Genomic DNA, 17,762 nt, shown 5'->3' with positions numbered 1-17,762 from the left:
TGGTCAGCTGAGAAGTATTTCATTTGCAGCTCTAACTTACAAGCACCTTTTTGGGGGGGGCTAAAATATATCTTTATCAAGCGCTGTTATTCCTGTTAATTAAATCTTCCCTTTCCTCAATAACAATGCATACAACATTTGCTTGTAGTTGATCACATCAGTTGATTTAAATCCTGATCAAGCTGTTAGTGGTTTGTACATAGTAGCATTACAAATCCCCCTTTTTTATCTGATTACAGTCTGAGTCAATAATTTCCACGTTAAAAAAACACACTGTATTCCCCATCCCTTAGAATGATTCATTCAAAGCTATTTCCTTAAACCATTTATTTCCTTGAAACCAACAATGCCAGTGAAAGCCTCACCTCATGCCGGTACAAAGGAAGAGGTGGAATGACTTCGATAACAGGAAAAAGCAGACATCAAAACAACAGAAAGTAAAAAATGGTTTAACTACGACACCTTCCTGCTTGACCATTGTCTCACTGTGACGCCTTGACTAGATCTCAAAGTGATGATGATTTAATTATAGCGCCATTAGGACGTTACATAAAGTCATTTTTTATGAAATCACACATTTTAAGTGTGTATTCATTTAATGTTTGCATGCAGTTTGTAATGGCTGCTGAATTCACCTGTACGTATCTGGACCTCATCTCATTTTGGCTGACGTAGCCAAACCCGTTCGTTCATCCTTGCAGAGGTGGGCTGGGTGAAAGGTCACTAAAAGAATGTAAACATCCAAGTAAAACCCAAATACACTTTTCCAATGTTAAATGAGCGACCAGCACATGCCACTCCTAACCTCTAACCCCTAACTTATTGCTTCTTTTAAATCTATAATGTCCAAAAATGACTTCACTGTTCAATCATATTTTATTTTGTTAAACTCCTTTTTTCTGTGGCAACACTCGATACTGTGAACACATTTTCTATCACCTTAGGGGCTGAAGGAAAGAGACACAGCCATACGTAAATGCAGAGAAAGAGTTCACGTTTCATCCCGCCGGGTACGTTTACATGCACGGCCCTTGGCTTTGTGACCCTCCTCTATTTTATAACCTTACCCTTCTATTTTCTTCTTTTGTATCCGGCGTCTTTTGTTCTTTAAATCATCCTGCATACACACACAACACCTTTACTCACACCATCATACACACAATCACCTGTATGCAGCTACCACTACATGTGTTTATTGCCACATGCTTGAATGTTTTGTCTTTGTGTATTGCATTAGATGAGTTCTAACAACCACCAGTGATGCATGACTCTTCCCGCAGAGTGACATGTGTTGAGTTTCGAATCAACAGGTGTTAATGTGGGCATCTGTGTGCAGAAGGTGGATGCATGTTGTTAGTTTATTTGCCTCAGTGCACATGAATTGTCTGTGTCTTTGTGTTTATACACATGCATTACACCTACACGCACGTCTTCTCTGCACAAATGTCTCAATAAGGCGCTCTTAGCAGCCTTCAGGTCAGTCTGTGGGTGCAGCAGGGCATCCAGCAGCAGCACAGAGAGGCCAGTGTGCTCCTGCTGCTCCCACCATCTGACCAATGTACCGCATGAGTGCTTCAGTTTCAACGACAGCACAAAACACCAGTGTCTGGTTTCCCCCGAAGCAACACCGCCACAGCCACGGGCGCCTTTTGTCCCCACTTTAAATAAAACATAGGCCAGTCATTAGATAGAAAGGCTCTCCTGTGCATAATTCAGGGCCAGGTATCAATTTAAGGCAAGGAGATAAGGTTAGGAAAAAATAATACCGTGTTGTTCTCACACTACTGTCTAACAACAGGTATTGCATGGGTAATGTGCAACATGGAAAATATGAAAATGGCAATTAAATGTGGTGACAACAGTGGTTTGGGTTGCTGTGTGTCTCTAGTCCACATTATGTATGCATTACAGGGCTGCAATTACAATAAGTCATGTGTAACATCAATCAATATGGTAATTGTTTTCTCAGAGAACAAGGTGAAGTTAAATTGCTTCTATCACTGGAACATTTAAATATAAGGTTTGATATGATTCATTTATTTAATTTAAATTGTATCCATTGTAAACTATTGGGATTATGTGAACGTGCATAGGGGAACGCATATAAGAGGCAGCCAAACTACTGCACTAAACACGAAAATAAAGACATACAAAATTACAAAACGTTCATACAGGTCTACTTAGGCAGAAGTTGGAAATACAATTAAATATCAATTCTATGTTGAAAACCAATTTCCCAGTTGGATTATTAAATTATTTCTGATTTTCAAAAACCAATGACAGCATTCGTTTGCGCATGCATTGCTCAGTAAAAAGGAGGTTTTTTTTAAACCGAGAAGCATCACAACTTTAAAACTACAGATACAAAGAGATGCTGAAAACAACATATTTTCATAAAGCTATATTTAGTAGAAGTAGTAAGCAACAGGTTGACAGTTGACAACCGAAACTGAACAGCCACGGCGATACTAGATGCACCTGCTGCTATCAAAGTCCCCTTTACGTACCTGCTTATTTCCAAACACTTGGCTGTTTTCAACTTGTACTCCTTGTTTCTTTTCGGGTGTGTTTTCCCTTCTCGAGTGGATAACGGTGAGAAAAAACACATAAATTAACGGATCAATTTCACTTTTTTGTAGTAACGTGCTTCGTCGCCTGGGCAATGAGCTTTCCTTTTTCCTTCGCTCGCAGTTAGCTTACCTTATTCCCTGCAGAGAGGGAGAGAATCGGATGAAAGGTAACAGAGGATAACGTCGACCAATCAGATGAGGCGGGAGGCGGTTCCTTTGGGAATACACGACACCCCATTGGTCCATCCGTGTTAATGGCGGAATAGTGAAAAGGGGGATTTCTCTGTATTGTTTTTTATGTTCTTCAGTTCACTGGAAAGAGGCAGAAGCCAAAACTGAACAGTGCCAGTTTAACTGTTTTACTGAACTCACTGAAAGATACATTTGATAGGAGTAAACGAATGTTATAATATTTACAAATCATACAAGTAAAACTGACTAGAATAACACAAAATAAAAAAGTGGACACAACAAAGAGTCTACATAAAATGTTCTCAGGGCAGCGCAATGTGGATTGGAAGGAGCTAATCATTTCTAAGAGGCTCTGCAATGCAAAGCTATATAAACTTCTCTGAATACCTTTGTTTCATTCATGCCCAAATATTTACTAAGCACCATCCATTGCTTATTGAAACAGGCAAACAAATGAAGCTAAAATGTGTGGATGACACAGGTGGTTAGAAGTAATATTCTTTTAATCAGCAGGCATGATTTATTTTACAGTTTAAATATATTTGATATATTTTATTTTAGTGCAAGGTCAAATGATGTTCCAATTACAAAGCGTATAGGCCTACATTAGATTAACATCAAATTAGCATCAAATATACCAAAGTATTTACATCATTATTTTTCAAATCATAACTAGTATAATATAATAATTTGGGGCGAAGCATTGTTTTAAGTGTCAAAAAATATATAGATAACTAGGATCCAGGTTATATTTAAATGACCATACGTTTTCTTCAGTTGGCAATGACTATTTATCCTCTGTAAACTGTATTGTACTGTACAGTCAGACTTTAAAGCAAGCCTTTGTTTATTGAAAAGTGCTCTTTTTTTGTCGAAAGGTACAGGATAGCCATTTTTAAGATATGCAATCCAGGAAACTTTTTAAAATATAACGACTAAGACGGTCCAATACAAGTCCCAGTGATTGAAATTAAAATCCAATGACATTTAGGCTGAAATAGATCAGACGACAGTAGCAACTTATGACCACTTGGTGGCAACTTATTCTTCAAGAGCTACTGTAAATCACAGGCCGGACCTGTTGAGAGCCTGTTGTGTCTGTGTAGAGCCAAGTTAAGTAAAACAAAACCAAAGACTCCTTTATGAAATACAATGCATTGCAATAAGTGTATCCATGTAAAACAGATTTCTAATCTAAAAATGATATATATATATTTTATATTTAGTTTTGGCCTCTAGTGGCACTATGGATCACATGAGGATAAGCGGCATGTTTAGCTGAGTAATCATTGCTTATGTTTGTTAGCAGAGAATTTTTAAGTTTTTTGTTCTGTAAATCATCTAAAAAATATCCAATGTCTAACTTGCTACCCCTTTCAGTTTGACCTTAAAATATATCAAAATATCACCTGTTGCAATGAATAATCTTGTACTAGAATAAACCATTTATGAATGCCTCAAGTGTTATTATGTTTTCGATAATAACAACCTTCAGCTGCTTAAATAAAATGAGTAACACTCCATTAAACATATCCATATATATTTTATTCTCAATACGGCAAAATACAAAGAATATTCAGGACAGACTCTCATTAGTCACAATTAATACTCACTTCACAAGAATGCTTTAAATTACATAACCTAAGTTTGAAGATCAAACTCATTGAGTACCTTTAATCATATTGCATCCATCATATATAGTATCTCTATCATCAGTTCTCTTAAAACTAATCCAATTTAGACTAATGTACATAGTGTATGCTGCTGGCCTCCATTTAGAGACGACTTTTTAGAAAAAAGGTGTTATACAACATACTGTATAAACTGCTACAACTGTTTTGACCTGTAGAGAAATACCTCTGTTTCAAAAGACATGTTGGACCAATTGTTCAAAAGGGACACATAGTAAATACATTGCTCTCGTGAGGAGGAAACAGACGTGGTTTTAAACAACAGACTGTACACACCATCCATCCATCCATCCCATGAGATCAACAATATACACTTCATGAAAAGAACACGCCTCCATATCAAATACAAAGAAGACAAAATATTCGCACTTGGATTTAGAGACATTAATGATTTTGTAGCGACCATGGTACTGGGAGACAATGAAGCAGAAGACAAAGAATACAAGAGCGGTAAGAAAAAAGGAGTGAGAAATCAATGTGATATACAGTGTTAAGAGACTCGGATGTACTCTGTAACAGCTTGGAAGAAGTGAACAAAAAAAGCCCAGAAGGAAAAATAATGTGCATAAAGTATCTCACAAGATGTATTTACAGCATTTTTAATTTTCAATAAAAATGTCAACCTGTAGTAGAAATTCACCCTTAAAGAAATGTTATATTTACAATTTATACATTTGTATTTAAATAGAAACATGCAAGTGTTAACATCTTCCTACCGAATGTCAAAAAAAACTCATCTTACCCTGGATTCTTTCAAGTTAGAATTAATATTAATTACTACTTACAAGGAAATCTCATCATGAACAACCCCGATACATTTACATCATCTTATCTCATAAAATGGTACTCCTTAAAATGGCAAAATAGAAAAAAATATTAAGCAAAGGGGCAGAAAAATAAATAAGTGTGAGTAGCAAACTGTTAAAAATTACTATAATGCTAAATGTTGTACATTTGACTACAAGATAGTGTAGGGAACACAAGGCGCGGACCTGTACTTACAAAGTGTACCAGTGTATGAAGACATTTACTGGGCTGGCAAAACCCACAGAGTAATTCCTATGAGAAAAGTGGCCTCCAGCTTTAAGTACAAAATGGCTCAAGCCATCGGTGTTTGGTTATAAAACAGACCTATATACACATATATACTAAACCAGTAGACAAAATTGCAAAAGCTAAAGGCATTGGACACTTGAGTTCAATAGGTTTCTCACTGAGGCGGGAAAAAGAAAGAAGCTGGGAAAAAAAAATCCCAAGCCAAAATATTTCATTTATTCCAAAGAAACAGATCCTTTTTTGTTGTTGTAAAAATCCTGCATAGATTAAAATCATACCTCGTCTGGCTTTCTCTTTTTCAAGTGCCAGAGGAAATAACAGTATCCCCTCCTACAATAAAGACCAGGGAGCCAGTGATAAAAAAAAATACAAAACATAACCCAAAAAGGTCAAATCTGAGCCAAATAGTACAATTACTAATATGTATTTTGTCTTGAGATGAAAAGGGTGATGGATGAAATGCACCACATTTATGATTGAAAATGTAAGAAAAGTGCTAAAAAGTTAAGACTTCTTCTTGTCAAACTGATCTCATCATTTATCAAAATAAACCAATAATCGTTTTAATACCATTTGACCCAGGCTTGAACTTTTCCAGCATGTTTTAGAAGGAAGTGATCTAACAAGTAAGCACAAAAAAAAGGACATTCCTTCATGTCATTGAGCGTTACCAAACACCCAAGTGTCATAACAGCTTCATTCAAAAAAAAAAAAAAAAACACCACTTTACCCTTGATGACAACCAGAAAAGGTCAAACTAGTAACAGAAATGTTCATATCTGGATAGTTGGCATACAGTGTTACTCCGCCTAACTACTGGCTGACATGTTTCATATCCACCATCTTGTAATAAAAGTATGGATACAATTTAAATAGGAAAAATTACATTACAAATACTTTGCATCTCATAACCCTTGGTTTAACCCTGTTTTAAAAGAATGCATTTGAAAAGTTATACTTCTGCTTGGCCAGAGAAAAAAACAAAACAAAAAAACTGTTTGGTATATAAATAAAATCTTTATTGGCCTGTTATAGTCCTTTTTTGAAATATATATATAATGATAGATTTAAAAACTCTTTGTTCTATAAAAGCAACACTGATGAGTTTGCCTCTAAGTATTTCCTTCCGTATGGATTTGCTTTTATTGTGTCAGATTAGTGGTCACTCAGGCCTAGCTTTGATAAACGGCAATGTAAATAACTGCGTTGTATATGTGGAAATGAACTTCAATACTTAAGACACTCCCTGCTGTTACTTAGAAAAATACACTCTGCACAAACAAAGGAGATCAAAAACAGAATAACACTGTCTGGATGCGACTCTTCCTGGAGGATATTTCTCAATGAACAATGTAGCTATGAGTGAAGAAACCTTTTATAGGAAGTGACCTGTATTCTGGAGCTTCAAAAGACCGCAAACCTCTTACAGAGAACATTAAGGTGATATATTTGTATTAAGGTCGAGAGTCTAAAAGCCCTTGCTAGCAGCCTCTAGAGGCCATGCTGCTCCTTGCACCAAACTGGAGTACAGTGGTTTGTAATAATTGACCAACATTTTCTAGCAGGGCTTAAAAGGAGTTAGTGATTCTGGAAGGATGACACTGTTAAAAATCCAATACACTGACCGATAAAGAGAACATTTATAAATATGTGCATGTCAGAAGTATTAATCTGCTGTGCACAGTGGCCTTTCCTACAGTCCGGCCTTAAAACTTTCAGGCATTTTTCAAGATAAGCTCAGCGCTTCTGAAGGAAAGATAAATTAAAATAGTGTAATGCTTCATTTGTGGCCAACATCCTCTTTGCTCTAAAATACATTAACAGGACTTGATTTTCAACTGAAAGTCTGCAATTTAAAATCATAAATGTTGCCAGCTTCAACTGCAAAATGCTTAAAAATGCATAAAATGAGTTTAAAGGGAAAATAAAAACAATTGATTCAGATATGAGGGGTGTCTGCTTTCCTGTTGCTCACATACAAGGCACAAAAATGATAAAGAGAAACCTTCATTTTAAAGCACCTTTGGTGTTTATGGGAGGTACTTTGGTGAGACAAAGTCAAATAAAAAGTTAAAAAGCCAAAAGTAGCCTAAAAACCAAACCCCATTTTTAAGCGATTCCATAACAAATAATTCACCCAGCGCTTCTGTGCCGAATAGATAAAACCATGGCCTTCAAAGATTGTATGAATGCCGATATATGAAGCATAAGCTTTTTGTTCCTGTGCTGCAGTTTGGATGCTTCTCCCTGTGTAGACTGTCGACGGTGTGAGATGCTCTGGATTGCTCAGTGTTTTTGGCAAGCTGGTGTAGAAAATGGACACAGTGTTGGAGATATGTCTGAGAAGTTCATCAACGTGTGTGTACATGGAGGACCAGACGTGGACTGTGTGTGTGTGTGTGCGTACAGTACATCCTTTAAATGTGTGTCTGTCTGTGAGGGCATGCGTGTGTGTCTTTGAGCACATGTTGCAGAGGTGTGTGTGTGTGTGTGGAAGCAGCGCACAGGGAGGGAGTCCCTGCTAAGGAATAAGCTTAGCGTCCAGTCGCAGCCAGTGGAGGCCCTGCCGCGTGTAACGCACCAGTTCTGTCATGCTGCTGGTGTTGAAGATCAGAGGACCCATCACCTTGTCTAACTCCAAGAAGAACTCTGGGGAAACAAAGACGTAGCGGGCCAATCAGAAACCGTTTCATTGCCAAGTATGTGAACATGTACGAGGAATTTGCCTTGGTGTATATGGTGCATACATGATCAGTTAGAAGATACATTGTAAGACAAGGCCCAAAAGATTTAACAAAAAACTACTATGAAATCTAAAATATAGAGAGATATTGAAATGAAATATAGATATACCAAAAAACTATGTACAGTAGACAGAATTATCGTGATAATAAAATATGTGCAGTATTGTTATAAAGTATTGGTAGTAAGCTGTGCAGATATTAAAAGAGGAGACAGAGTCAGTTTAAAAGCCAGTGACTTGAGGCCTGTTCAAGTTGGAACAAACAATCTCATTGGCTCATAGATCCTAATATTGTGTCCTCAAACTCCTCGTCATTATACATCCTTGCTTGAGTAAATGTCATTAACGTAACCATGCCTCTGTTCTCAGGCGGTTTACCTTTCTGCTCCTTGGACAGTTGCTCCGCCTGGTCCCAGACCTCTGTGGCGTACAGGAAGTTGGATGTGACCTGGACGTAGCTGGCAGCCATCTGGTGGATCCGCTGAGGTATGGTCACTGAGGAGCTGGCGCTGCTGCTGCTGCTGACCGACGAGTAGCTGCCGGCCGTGCCTGGCGACAGTTTAGGAGACACCGGAGAGGGCATGCCTGCTGCCTTGCTGCTACACAAACAGAAACAAACAGAAAGGGTTCAGAAACACGTTTGGTACAAAGGCAAAGAATGTTTAAAAGACACCCGACCGCATGACAGTAATATAAACTGAGCTGTAAATCATCCATTGTCATTCCTGCTCAGCTTCAAGCCAACAAGATGTTAAACTCTGTCCATAATATTATTTTAAAACAGTATTTCCATTAACTTTCTGTGAAATTCTAAAACCTTTGAAATGTTGGAAAATGTCATTTGAAGTACTTTTTTTCCGAGCAATCAACGCAGATGTTTCCTTTACAATCACATCTAAAATCAAATAGGCTAAATTAGCACACAACTTACTTTCCCATTCCAGGAGAGGGAGCCTGGGTGTTACTCAGAGAATTCTGCCAAACAAAATGAGAGTGGAGAACATTATGTACACAGCAGGACACACACGGACGGAAAAGAAACATACATTCATGGAATTTAAATTGTGCTCCTGTGGTTTGGAAGGTTTCCCCGAGCAACACTGGATTATAGCTTGGACAAAACCAAAAAAAGTACCTTTAAGTGTTCTGTGAGTGTTTTGGAGTATTTTAGTGCGCTGTCCTTCCTCAGCTTGAATAACCGCAGGTAGAGAAGAGACTGGCATCGTAGGCTGTAAAGAGAAATGGGTTCATATTGATCTAAAACTCTCCTTTAATAAAATAGCAAGGACTTTTAGATGAAGGCTAAGAAATGGGCAAAACCGCTGACAATAAAATTCATTATTGCTTTTGCACACTTACCAAAGCACAGCTAGCCTTTTGTCTGCTGAAGTAGCATCTGGAGCCAGGTAGCTTTTTAACTTCATAGTGTATCTGAACAAACAGCGAGAACAACTGTTAGGTTTAAGGTAGAATCAGCTGACAAGTTATTAAAGAAACACTTATTTCAGTCAAAGTAACTTTTAATACAAAGAATTTCTGTGATAATATTCATATTGATTTAGAAACTTTTCAAACAATGTGACACAGTGCAAAGCATCTTTTTTAAAAATGTATTATTACAAACGGTCTTCTTACTTTTCAAACACTTGCGCCTACAATACCCACAATTAAACTTAATCCTACTACATACAGTTCATTTGAATATCTGGGGGTGTTATGGTAGTTGCAGGATATGTATAGAGATGAGGAGTTGGATACAGTTGTCTGGCAAAAGCACTTCCCTATTCTCAAACTTGTAGTCTTCAGTCCCAACTGTCGCTGACTCAGGTGACATGACCTAAAGCAATTCATGCATGCTGCCAATACTACCAAAGACCTGAACAACGACTGATGTGTACAGTTGGTGGAGTTTTCCTTTAGCGTGACGATGATTTAGATGTTTACGTTCTTACTTGATAAGCTCCACCGTTTCAGCATACATGGGGAAGGGAGACTTTGCTTCCTGGGCGCTCTTCTCCAGAGCATTTCCACATTCAACGAAAGACACCACGGCATCCAGATAGTACACTGCCTTCTCAAAACGATCCAACTGCAAAGTGGGGACAGGGACAAAGAAAACATTCAAATCTCTTTTGAAGGGGCATCCTGAGTGTTAGTGAGCATGAACGAGTCTAATATAACGCAGACCTTTCTGAAACTGTCACAGCTGCAGAACAGGTCTAAATGTTGCTCACATGACTTCTCATTTGACATGGTTTGAGCATGTCACATAGTTAACATGGTTGTGTATGATTGCGTGGAATACATACAATTTGTTTGTGTTTAAAAAATAAAATGCTAAACTCAATGATGCAACGTAGTGTGGGCTAATGAACTGAGATCTAGGTACATTATAGAGAAATTGAATAAGTGTCCATAATGGATATAATGACGAGTTATATTTTGAGAGAGAACAATGAGAAATGTTAGGAACCATTTAATTGTCAGCATATCATGTGTGTGTGTTTTTGCATCATTGATACTTTTTAATAGTTACTTTTTACATTTGGAAAGCAAAAGAAAACCGTAACAAAGGAAATTGTCAAGGACTCTGAGTGGAAACAACATGCAGCAGAGTGAGGTATGTGATAATCCTCAGGTAGGTAACTGACACCAGACGAGGAGTTAAAAATAGTCACCTGTTCATAATAATACATTTAATTTTCAAGCGCTTTTTCAGGTGCTCAAAGACGCTTTACAGTGGTGATGAAACGAGATTAATAGATTATAAAATTATTAAAAACAGCAACAGATTATAAAAGAATTAAAAAATATATATTAAAAGAGCAACACAACATAATTCAGAAATTAAAAGCCAGCATGAAGGTGTGTTTTGGTCAGTGTTTTGAAAGTGTGTGTGTGGGGGGGGGGGGGTCATCTTTCAGTGACCCATCAAGAAAAGTGTTATATACATTGTTGCTTGTTATGCGATATTGTGCTCAAAATGTGAGAGCACAGACTAAAATGGCTCCGGAAACTTTATGTCTGAGGTATATACCCCACCCAATACAATACACACTACATAGCAGCAACGTGCAGTCAGGGGAGGCAGAGTTACTCCAATGTAACGGGAAAAAAACTAAAGAAAAACTAAATAATAAAATCTCACCAATGATCTGTGTTGTAAATGTGATTTCTGTATAATTCCAATTTTATAGTCCAAATCGGCAAATTTGCCGAGCTCAGCTATAACTAGGCTACATGGGAGCGATGAGAAGTGAGGCAGGGACGAGCTCTGCCTCACGTAACCCTACACCAACTGGCTGGAGCGCGGGCACTAATTTAGCGCGGCCACTTATTTTGTGAGCACGCTCAAGCCAGTTAATGTGGGGTGAGGTGAGGCACAGATGAGCTCTGCCTCACCTCAGAATGCCTCACCCCACAGAAACTGGCTGGAGCGCGGGCACTAAGCGCATGCCTGTTACCATCTCACTGTATGTCACCAATGTAATGTTTGTAGATCCCTTTATTACATTTATGCCCGCCATCCATAGTCTCTAAATAACTTATTTCACATAGATATGATATTTAGGCTCGCTGGTCTCATCATACAACGGCAATGAGAAAGCACCAGGGGAGGCAGCCATAACCTCTGCTGCACTGAAGGGGGCGCACATGAGCCCACAGGTTCTTGTTGCTACTGTTGTTCTACACAGAGACGGTAGACACAAACAACAAGCTAGACTTTTGAAACTAGAAAGATAAGGAGGACTTTTACAAAAAAGTAATAGAGATTGTTGTCCAGAAGGATAGCATGGACTTCGTCTTCAAGTTAAGGTAAGACCACAATTGTAATGAAAATGGGATCTTACTAAGAAAGAACAATCCAATATTTAGATGTTGGGTATCCTTTTGTTGAACGGTCTGTTTCAAATGAATCAAAGCATCAGACTAAAAAAGCCTATTTGTAAATGTGACTCTGAAAGACTCAGTGCCTCACCAGCCATGAACCTCACCGCACGTCACTGCTACATAGTCACTTGAATATAAAATGTGTTTCTCCGGGATCCATTCATCTCTATGCAAAACGTCACCAGGATGTCGTAGGTCTAGAACTTGTGAAACAACACGCTCCTCTCACTGCTTTGCATGCAGCAACACCGGGGCCTCTCGATTACATACTGTAGGTAAATAGTCCTCAGGCTGTTGCTCTTACCAGTGCATCTGCATTGTGTTTAAGTTTCTTGGCTTCTTGTAGGTAGTGATCTGCCGAATGGACCCTGAAACAAAATTAAAAACAGGTCAAACAAATGTTCATTACTTGGCTGGATTTTTTGAAAAGCTTGTTTGATGGTTAGGTTTCAACATTCATTTCCTCTTGGCACAGAACTCCACCTACAAATGAATTACATCAAGCCCCCAAAAATAAGACAATACTAGTCGTTTATTTTCCTCTGCATGAAAAAGAACGGTCCAACAGAGAGCCTTTTAAAATGGAAATGCACGCCGTCCCTTCTGCATGCAGGCACATCTATTCATGACCTCAACCAAACCTCCTACGGCTTTATGCATCAAAGGCAACTCTAGATCCCCACAGCAGGTCTTTCTGCGTACCCTGCTGAGGGGTTATCCACAGTGGAAAGAGCTCTTCTTACCTGTCCTCAAACACCAGCTTGGATCTCTGAGCCTTGGAGCCTTCGGTGGTGAGCGGAGGCACAGCCAGCTGGTTATCGCAGCTCTTTGAGGATTTCTCCTGCAGAGACAGCAAGCGGGAGGGAATAAAGTTTCAGGTAGAAAAAGGGGTCTTGAAGTGGACGATAAAATGGAGAACAGGGTGAGATTGAGGGTCTCTGGAGCTAGAAATGATGTGCGCTCTTAAGGATAATGGGAATGAACTATATATAGAAGATGTTCTGGAACAAGCCCTTCTTCCCACAACTCCCCAGGGGAAATGTTGCACAGTTGGCAAACATGATGAAAGATTGCACCTGCCGGTATCTGCAATGCTTGCCAGTTATTAACACGTACAGCTAATGCCCGGTGATAGTGTTACACTCACCTTGCCCTCGCGTGTGCTGCGTCCCTTGTCCTCTCCTTTTCTGTGTTTGGAGGAGGAGTTGCCCTTGGTGCTGAGGCTTCCCTCCTTTCCACTTCCTGTCCCGCTGGACAAAGAGGTAGAGGACTGGCTGACTGTCCTCTTTCGACTCGGGTGTTCTGCCTTGGGCGTTCGCTGAAGACCCGACATGGAAGGGGAGGGGGCTGGCTCTTCTTTCTTCTCCAAAGACCTCTTAGACCTGGAGGGATATTCATTGTCATTGTAGCGCAGCATTTTTGTTTTGATTACTTAAACAAACAATATTCTGTTGAGTTTAGAACTGCAGCAAAGCTTAACACTCAGAAAATGTAATATGTGACCTGCTCTATCGAAATCAGTCGGAAGTCGCAACGGCTCATTTCAAAATAAACGTGGATTTGCGGATTTGGATGTTTTGTTTGATTTTAAACAAACAAAGTCTTGGCTTTCAGAATATGAAACTTCTATTTCCAAACTCACACGATAAATACATTCTTTAAGCTTGTAAAGGGAAGATGACAGGCAATCTGCTCTTCCGCACCGCCGCCCCCCCTCCCTCCGGCTGACATTATGAATGTAAGCGTAGAGTAATCATAAATAACACGGCAGGGTCCGTTACAGTTTGTTTTCATCTGATTTCAAATAAACAAAGTCTTGGCTTTTAGAATATTAAACTTGTTTCGGCAAATTGAGACGATAAATACAACTTTGAAGCTTAATGGCATAATTACAAGCGGAGAACGGAGTGAGTAACCACACACACACACACACACACACACACACACACACACACACACACACACACACACACACACACACACACACACACACACACACACACACACACACACACACACACACACACACACACACACACACACACACACACACACACACACACACACACACACACACACACACACACACACACACACACACACACTTTTGATCATTTGCTAATAATCAATCAGATCGATGGATTCCAGAGAAGAGAAAACTTTGAAGATCTTTTTCTCAAAATGATGACTCGGTGACAGTCATTATATAATGTGACATATTTGGCTTAATATTTGGAGTACAAAAACAATCCTGATATCATTAGAAAGCTAGGAATATCCTCTTTCCAGAAGTGTATACAACTCAAAATGTGTCTTCGGGTCAATGCGACTGATTTCAATAGAGCAGGTCACATATTACCACTTAAGATAAACACTTATAATAATAAAGGTTAAAAAGGCTGCAAGGTTACAGAAAAAATACCCCATTTCACATTTTATTTTTTAATGCTCATGACTGTTTTAGGGTTTATTTTGGAAAGTGTAAGAAAAAAGATGGGAAGCCTGTAAAGAATTCAAGCACTACTGTATCAAGTGTCCCGGCTGTGCAGAGGGTTCTACCGTTAATGCACACCAGGGGAAAAAAGAACACTCACTCTTTACTGCTGTTTTTATGATGAGACAGGGACTTGTCCTCCAGCTTGCATCTCTTGCTCTCTGGCTTGATGCCTTCTTCATCGTTCTAAAAAGACACAAAGATTCTCATTTAGGAGTGTGTCTACATGTTTCTGTAGAGATGTGATTCTAAGAGAGTCTAAGTCACTACAATTATTACAGAGGACAAACCACATCCTAAGGGTCTCCAGCTGGCTGTTACACCCTAACGTATCACAAAAGCAGATCTGGATCTCCACCCAAATTCAATCAATTGTTTATTGGATGACGACATTCTTTTTTCTTTAATGATAATCTGTTTAGAGGTTATTTGAAGAAATACATCACTCTGTTGGAAGGACACTCAAACGGAAAAAACACAACTTCTGTTTTAAAAGTAATAATGTGCATAATCATACTGAAGATATAACCCTCTGAAAAGGGGGTTCCTTTGAAGCGAGACATATCGCTTAGTATGAAACCAGCAGAGAATACAGAGAGGAATTTGATCCATTAGTCTCATACCTTGTGTTTCCTCTTGCCCTTGCTCGAGCTCTTCTCAGAGCTCTGTTTGCTGAAGTCTTTGCTGTCCCTGTCTAGAGAGTCGTCCCTCTCCACTTTTATCTCTACAGGCTCCTTGTAGGGCCGCCCTGGGATCCTCGATAGCAAGCTGAGATCTATAGGAAAGGGGAAGGAAAGGGAAGGGTAAGCTTCAATGTGATCCAAAGAAAAGAAAGGCTTCAGGAGTGTGTGCTTCGAGCTGGACAAGTACACACAATAGAAAGCAGAGAGCATTTGAATGAGACGATCATAAGAGTATATGAGCAGCAGCTTTGACTAACCTATCTTCACTAGTAAAACCTGCTGCTGGGGTTGCCTTGCAGGGTAACGCTCCTCAGGGTCACTGAGTGGAGACAGCAGCTCTTTTTCCTCCATTGGAGAAAACACACACACAGGGGTCCTGATGCTCTCTGTGTACTTAGGGGTCTGTGATGACGACGGGATGCTGTCGTTCCCCTCGGAGTCTGACGACGAAGAGTCCGTGTCGACAAACTCGCGAGACTTCTGGGAGGTCTTCGTCGGTGCCTTGGCTTTTCGTTTATCAGCGGTTGTGGTGACGGCAGCAGCGGTTGGCCGGGGGGAAGACTTGGGTTCTTTTTTGATGGTTGGTTTGCGAACACCTTTAGTAGCAGCTATGCGTCGATTAGGGGGGATCTCGGGGGCCGGCTCACTCTCCACCCTCAGACCACCCTTAGGCTCCTCCACCACTGGGAGCTTCTCAGACTTTTTGGGCTGCTTTTTACCCACACTCCGTCGTGCACTTGTGCCACCCTCGCTCTGGGCGGGGGATTTTTGCCGCCCACGGCCACCCTCTGCACCCTTTTGTGCCGCCCGTAGGTCCCTGCTCGGGGTGGGTGCTGCTGAGTCTTTTGAGCTCCCTCCCTGGCTGCTATAGCCTCGCCCTGAGCCATTATCTCTGCCCTCCTTCTTGCACTTGGTTGGAACATTGTTGTCCACTGGAGAGGCTGGGGAGAACTGCTTGGCCTTCTTGAACCAGTTGTCCAGCTGCCACTTGTTGGCCATAGGTTGCTCAGGCTGGAGAGAAAGCAGATGAAGACGTTGTTTGAGTAAATGAAAATGGTCACGTATGAAACCGAAACAAAAAAACCTGTAGGAAAAGATAGTATTGTGGCAAGAAGAAAGAACAACGAATGCCTCGTCACAATTACAACCACAAATCCTACGCATGGAATACAGAGTAGCATCTCTAAGCAGCACTATCATGTTGTACAGAGCTACCGTCAGGTCTGTACCTCAGGGGAGGCGGGTCTCTGGTGCTCGGTGGCCTCGCTGTCCGTCGTGCTGCTCTCGCTCTCGCTGTCGGACCCCGAGCTGCTCTCTGAGCCGCTGTGGCTGCTCGAGTCATCCCTCGACTGCTCCGCACCTTCACTGTTATTGCTGTTATCACGGAAAAGAGTCAAAGTGTGTAAAAGGTGTGCAGTAAAGTCCAAGTCGTGTAAGGCAAGCTAAAAGGATGCATACAAAAATCAATGTGTGTGTCTCTCTGTGTGAGAGCCACCTCTTTGCTAGTTAACATTAGGGAAGTGTTTAATAGGCTGATTATCTCTGGACATCAACACCGATCTACAGCTGAGGATTATTCTTTACAAATATATAACTGCAAGAGTTACATCATTTGCACATAATGTAGCTTGGTTTTTCCAAACAAACCAATTGAGAATCAGCCTGAGTAGGAATGAGTGTTAACCTAATTAAACAAACCCCTGTGGAGATAGCCTGTAAAGTGAATCCCTGCCAAACCAACAAAAAGAGCAATAGTCTCAAACTTTGAGGTTTGAAAAACTCCAACATCAGTTGATTAATTGTGGTATTTTAAATCAATTAAAAAAACCTACATTTATTTTCAAACCAATAATATCCACAAGGGAACAAAATGGGAACAACAATAAAAAAAAAGCTAACCAACTTTTGCCCCATATCTTATAAGTTAAAGAACATACCATCACCAACACCTTTGAATATATTGTAAGCTGACACTAAACCACCATGGCCTCAAAACTCCTCCTATGTCCCCGCCACAATCACAACAACAACAAGTCTGTATTCAAATTCAAGTGAAAGTACTCTGTGCTTTACCTTGCTGATGTGTTCCTTGAGGCGTTCTTGGCAGACTCCTGTTCTACATCACTGTCCTCACTGCTGCTGAGCTTCAGGTCGTCTTCCAGCAAACTGAGATACAGGCATAAAACTCACTGAAATCTCTATTGTATTACAGAAGTGGAATTGCTGCAGTTGGAGGGCATCTATGCATGTGTGGTTACTAAATATGTCTTACTTTGACAACTTCTTTTAGTCTCTTACTCTGTTGTCTGAATGAATGGTGGCAAAACTATGATGAGGAAGAGCAAAGTGAGGAAGAGATGAAGCACTTACGTGGGCTGTTCCTCGCAGGCTTTGGACTGGTGGCTGCTGGAGCTCTTTGAAGAACTTCCTCGCTCTAAAAGA

The 17,762-nt window shown here is 40.1% G+C and overlaps 2 protein-coding genes across 9 annotated transcripts in view; both read right to left on the bottom strand.

The window, feature by feature from the left end:
* Nucleotides 1-2,716, bottom strand: part of shroom1 (shroom family member 1) — a 32,176-nt gene extending 29,460 nt beyond the window's left edge. Inside the window, exon 1 of the mRNA XM_079647533.1 lies at nucleotides 2,508-2,716. The gene's annotated coding sequence lies outside the window, so the exon portion shown is untranslated. The remainder of the gene's footprint in view (nucleotides 1-2,507) is intronic.
* Nucleotides 2,717-4,285: 1,569 nt separating this feature from the next.
* aff4 (AF4/FMR2 family, member 4) overlaps nucleotides 4,286-17,762 on the bottom strand; it is a 31,678-nt gene continuing 18,201 nt past the window's right edge. For all 8 annotated transcript variants that reach the window (XM_079648189.1, XM_079648190.1, XM_079648193.1 and 5 more), the window contains 15 exons: nucleotides 17,691-17,754; nucleotides 17,394-17,486; nucleotides 16,550-16,694; nucleotides 15,578-16,331; nucleotides 15,261-15,412; nucleotides 14,738-14,823; nucleotides 13,291-13,525; nucleotides 12,887-12,984; nucleotides 12,448-12,511; nucleotides 10,205-10,341; nucleotides 9,612-9,683; nucleotides 9,388-9,481; nucleotides 9,184-9,227; nucleotides 8,631-8,851; nucleotides 4,286-8,158 (listed from right to left, as the gene is read on the bottom strand). In XM_079648189.1, coding sequence (XP_079504315.1) covers nucleotides 8,031-8,158; nucleotides 8,631-8,851; nucleotides 9,184-9,227; nucleotides 9,388-9,481; nucleotides 9,612-9,683; nucleotides 10,205-10,341; nucleotides 12,448-12,511; nucleotides 12,887-12,984; nucleotides 13,291-13,525; nucleotides 14,738-14,823; nucleotides 15,261-15,412; nucleotides 15,578-16,331; nucleotides 16,550-16,694; nucleotides 17,394-17,486; nucleotides 17,691-17,754 — 2,387 coding nt within the window. In that variant the 3' untranslated portion in view covers nucleotides 4,286-8,030. The remainder of the gene's footprint in view (nucleotides 8,159-8,630; nucleotides 8,852-9,183; nucleotides 9,228-9,387; nucleotides 9,482-9,611; nucleotides 9,684-10,204; nucleotides 10,342-12,447; nucleotides 12,512-12,886; nucleotides 12,985-13,290; nucleotides 13,526-14,737; nucleotides 14,824-15,260; nucleotides 15,413-15,577; nucleotides 16,332-16,549; nucleotides 16,695-17,393; nucleotides 17,487-17,690; nucleotides 17,755-17,762) is intronic.

This window comes from Notothenia rossii (assembly GCF_949606895.1).
Source record: "Notothenia rossii genome assembly, chromosome: 9".
Classification (NCBI taxonomy): Eukaryota; Metazoa; Chordata; class Actinopteri; order Perciformes; family Nototheniidae; genus Notothenia; species Notothenia rossii.
This window is presented reverse-complemented; position numbering and strand designations above follow the sequence as displayed.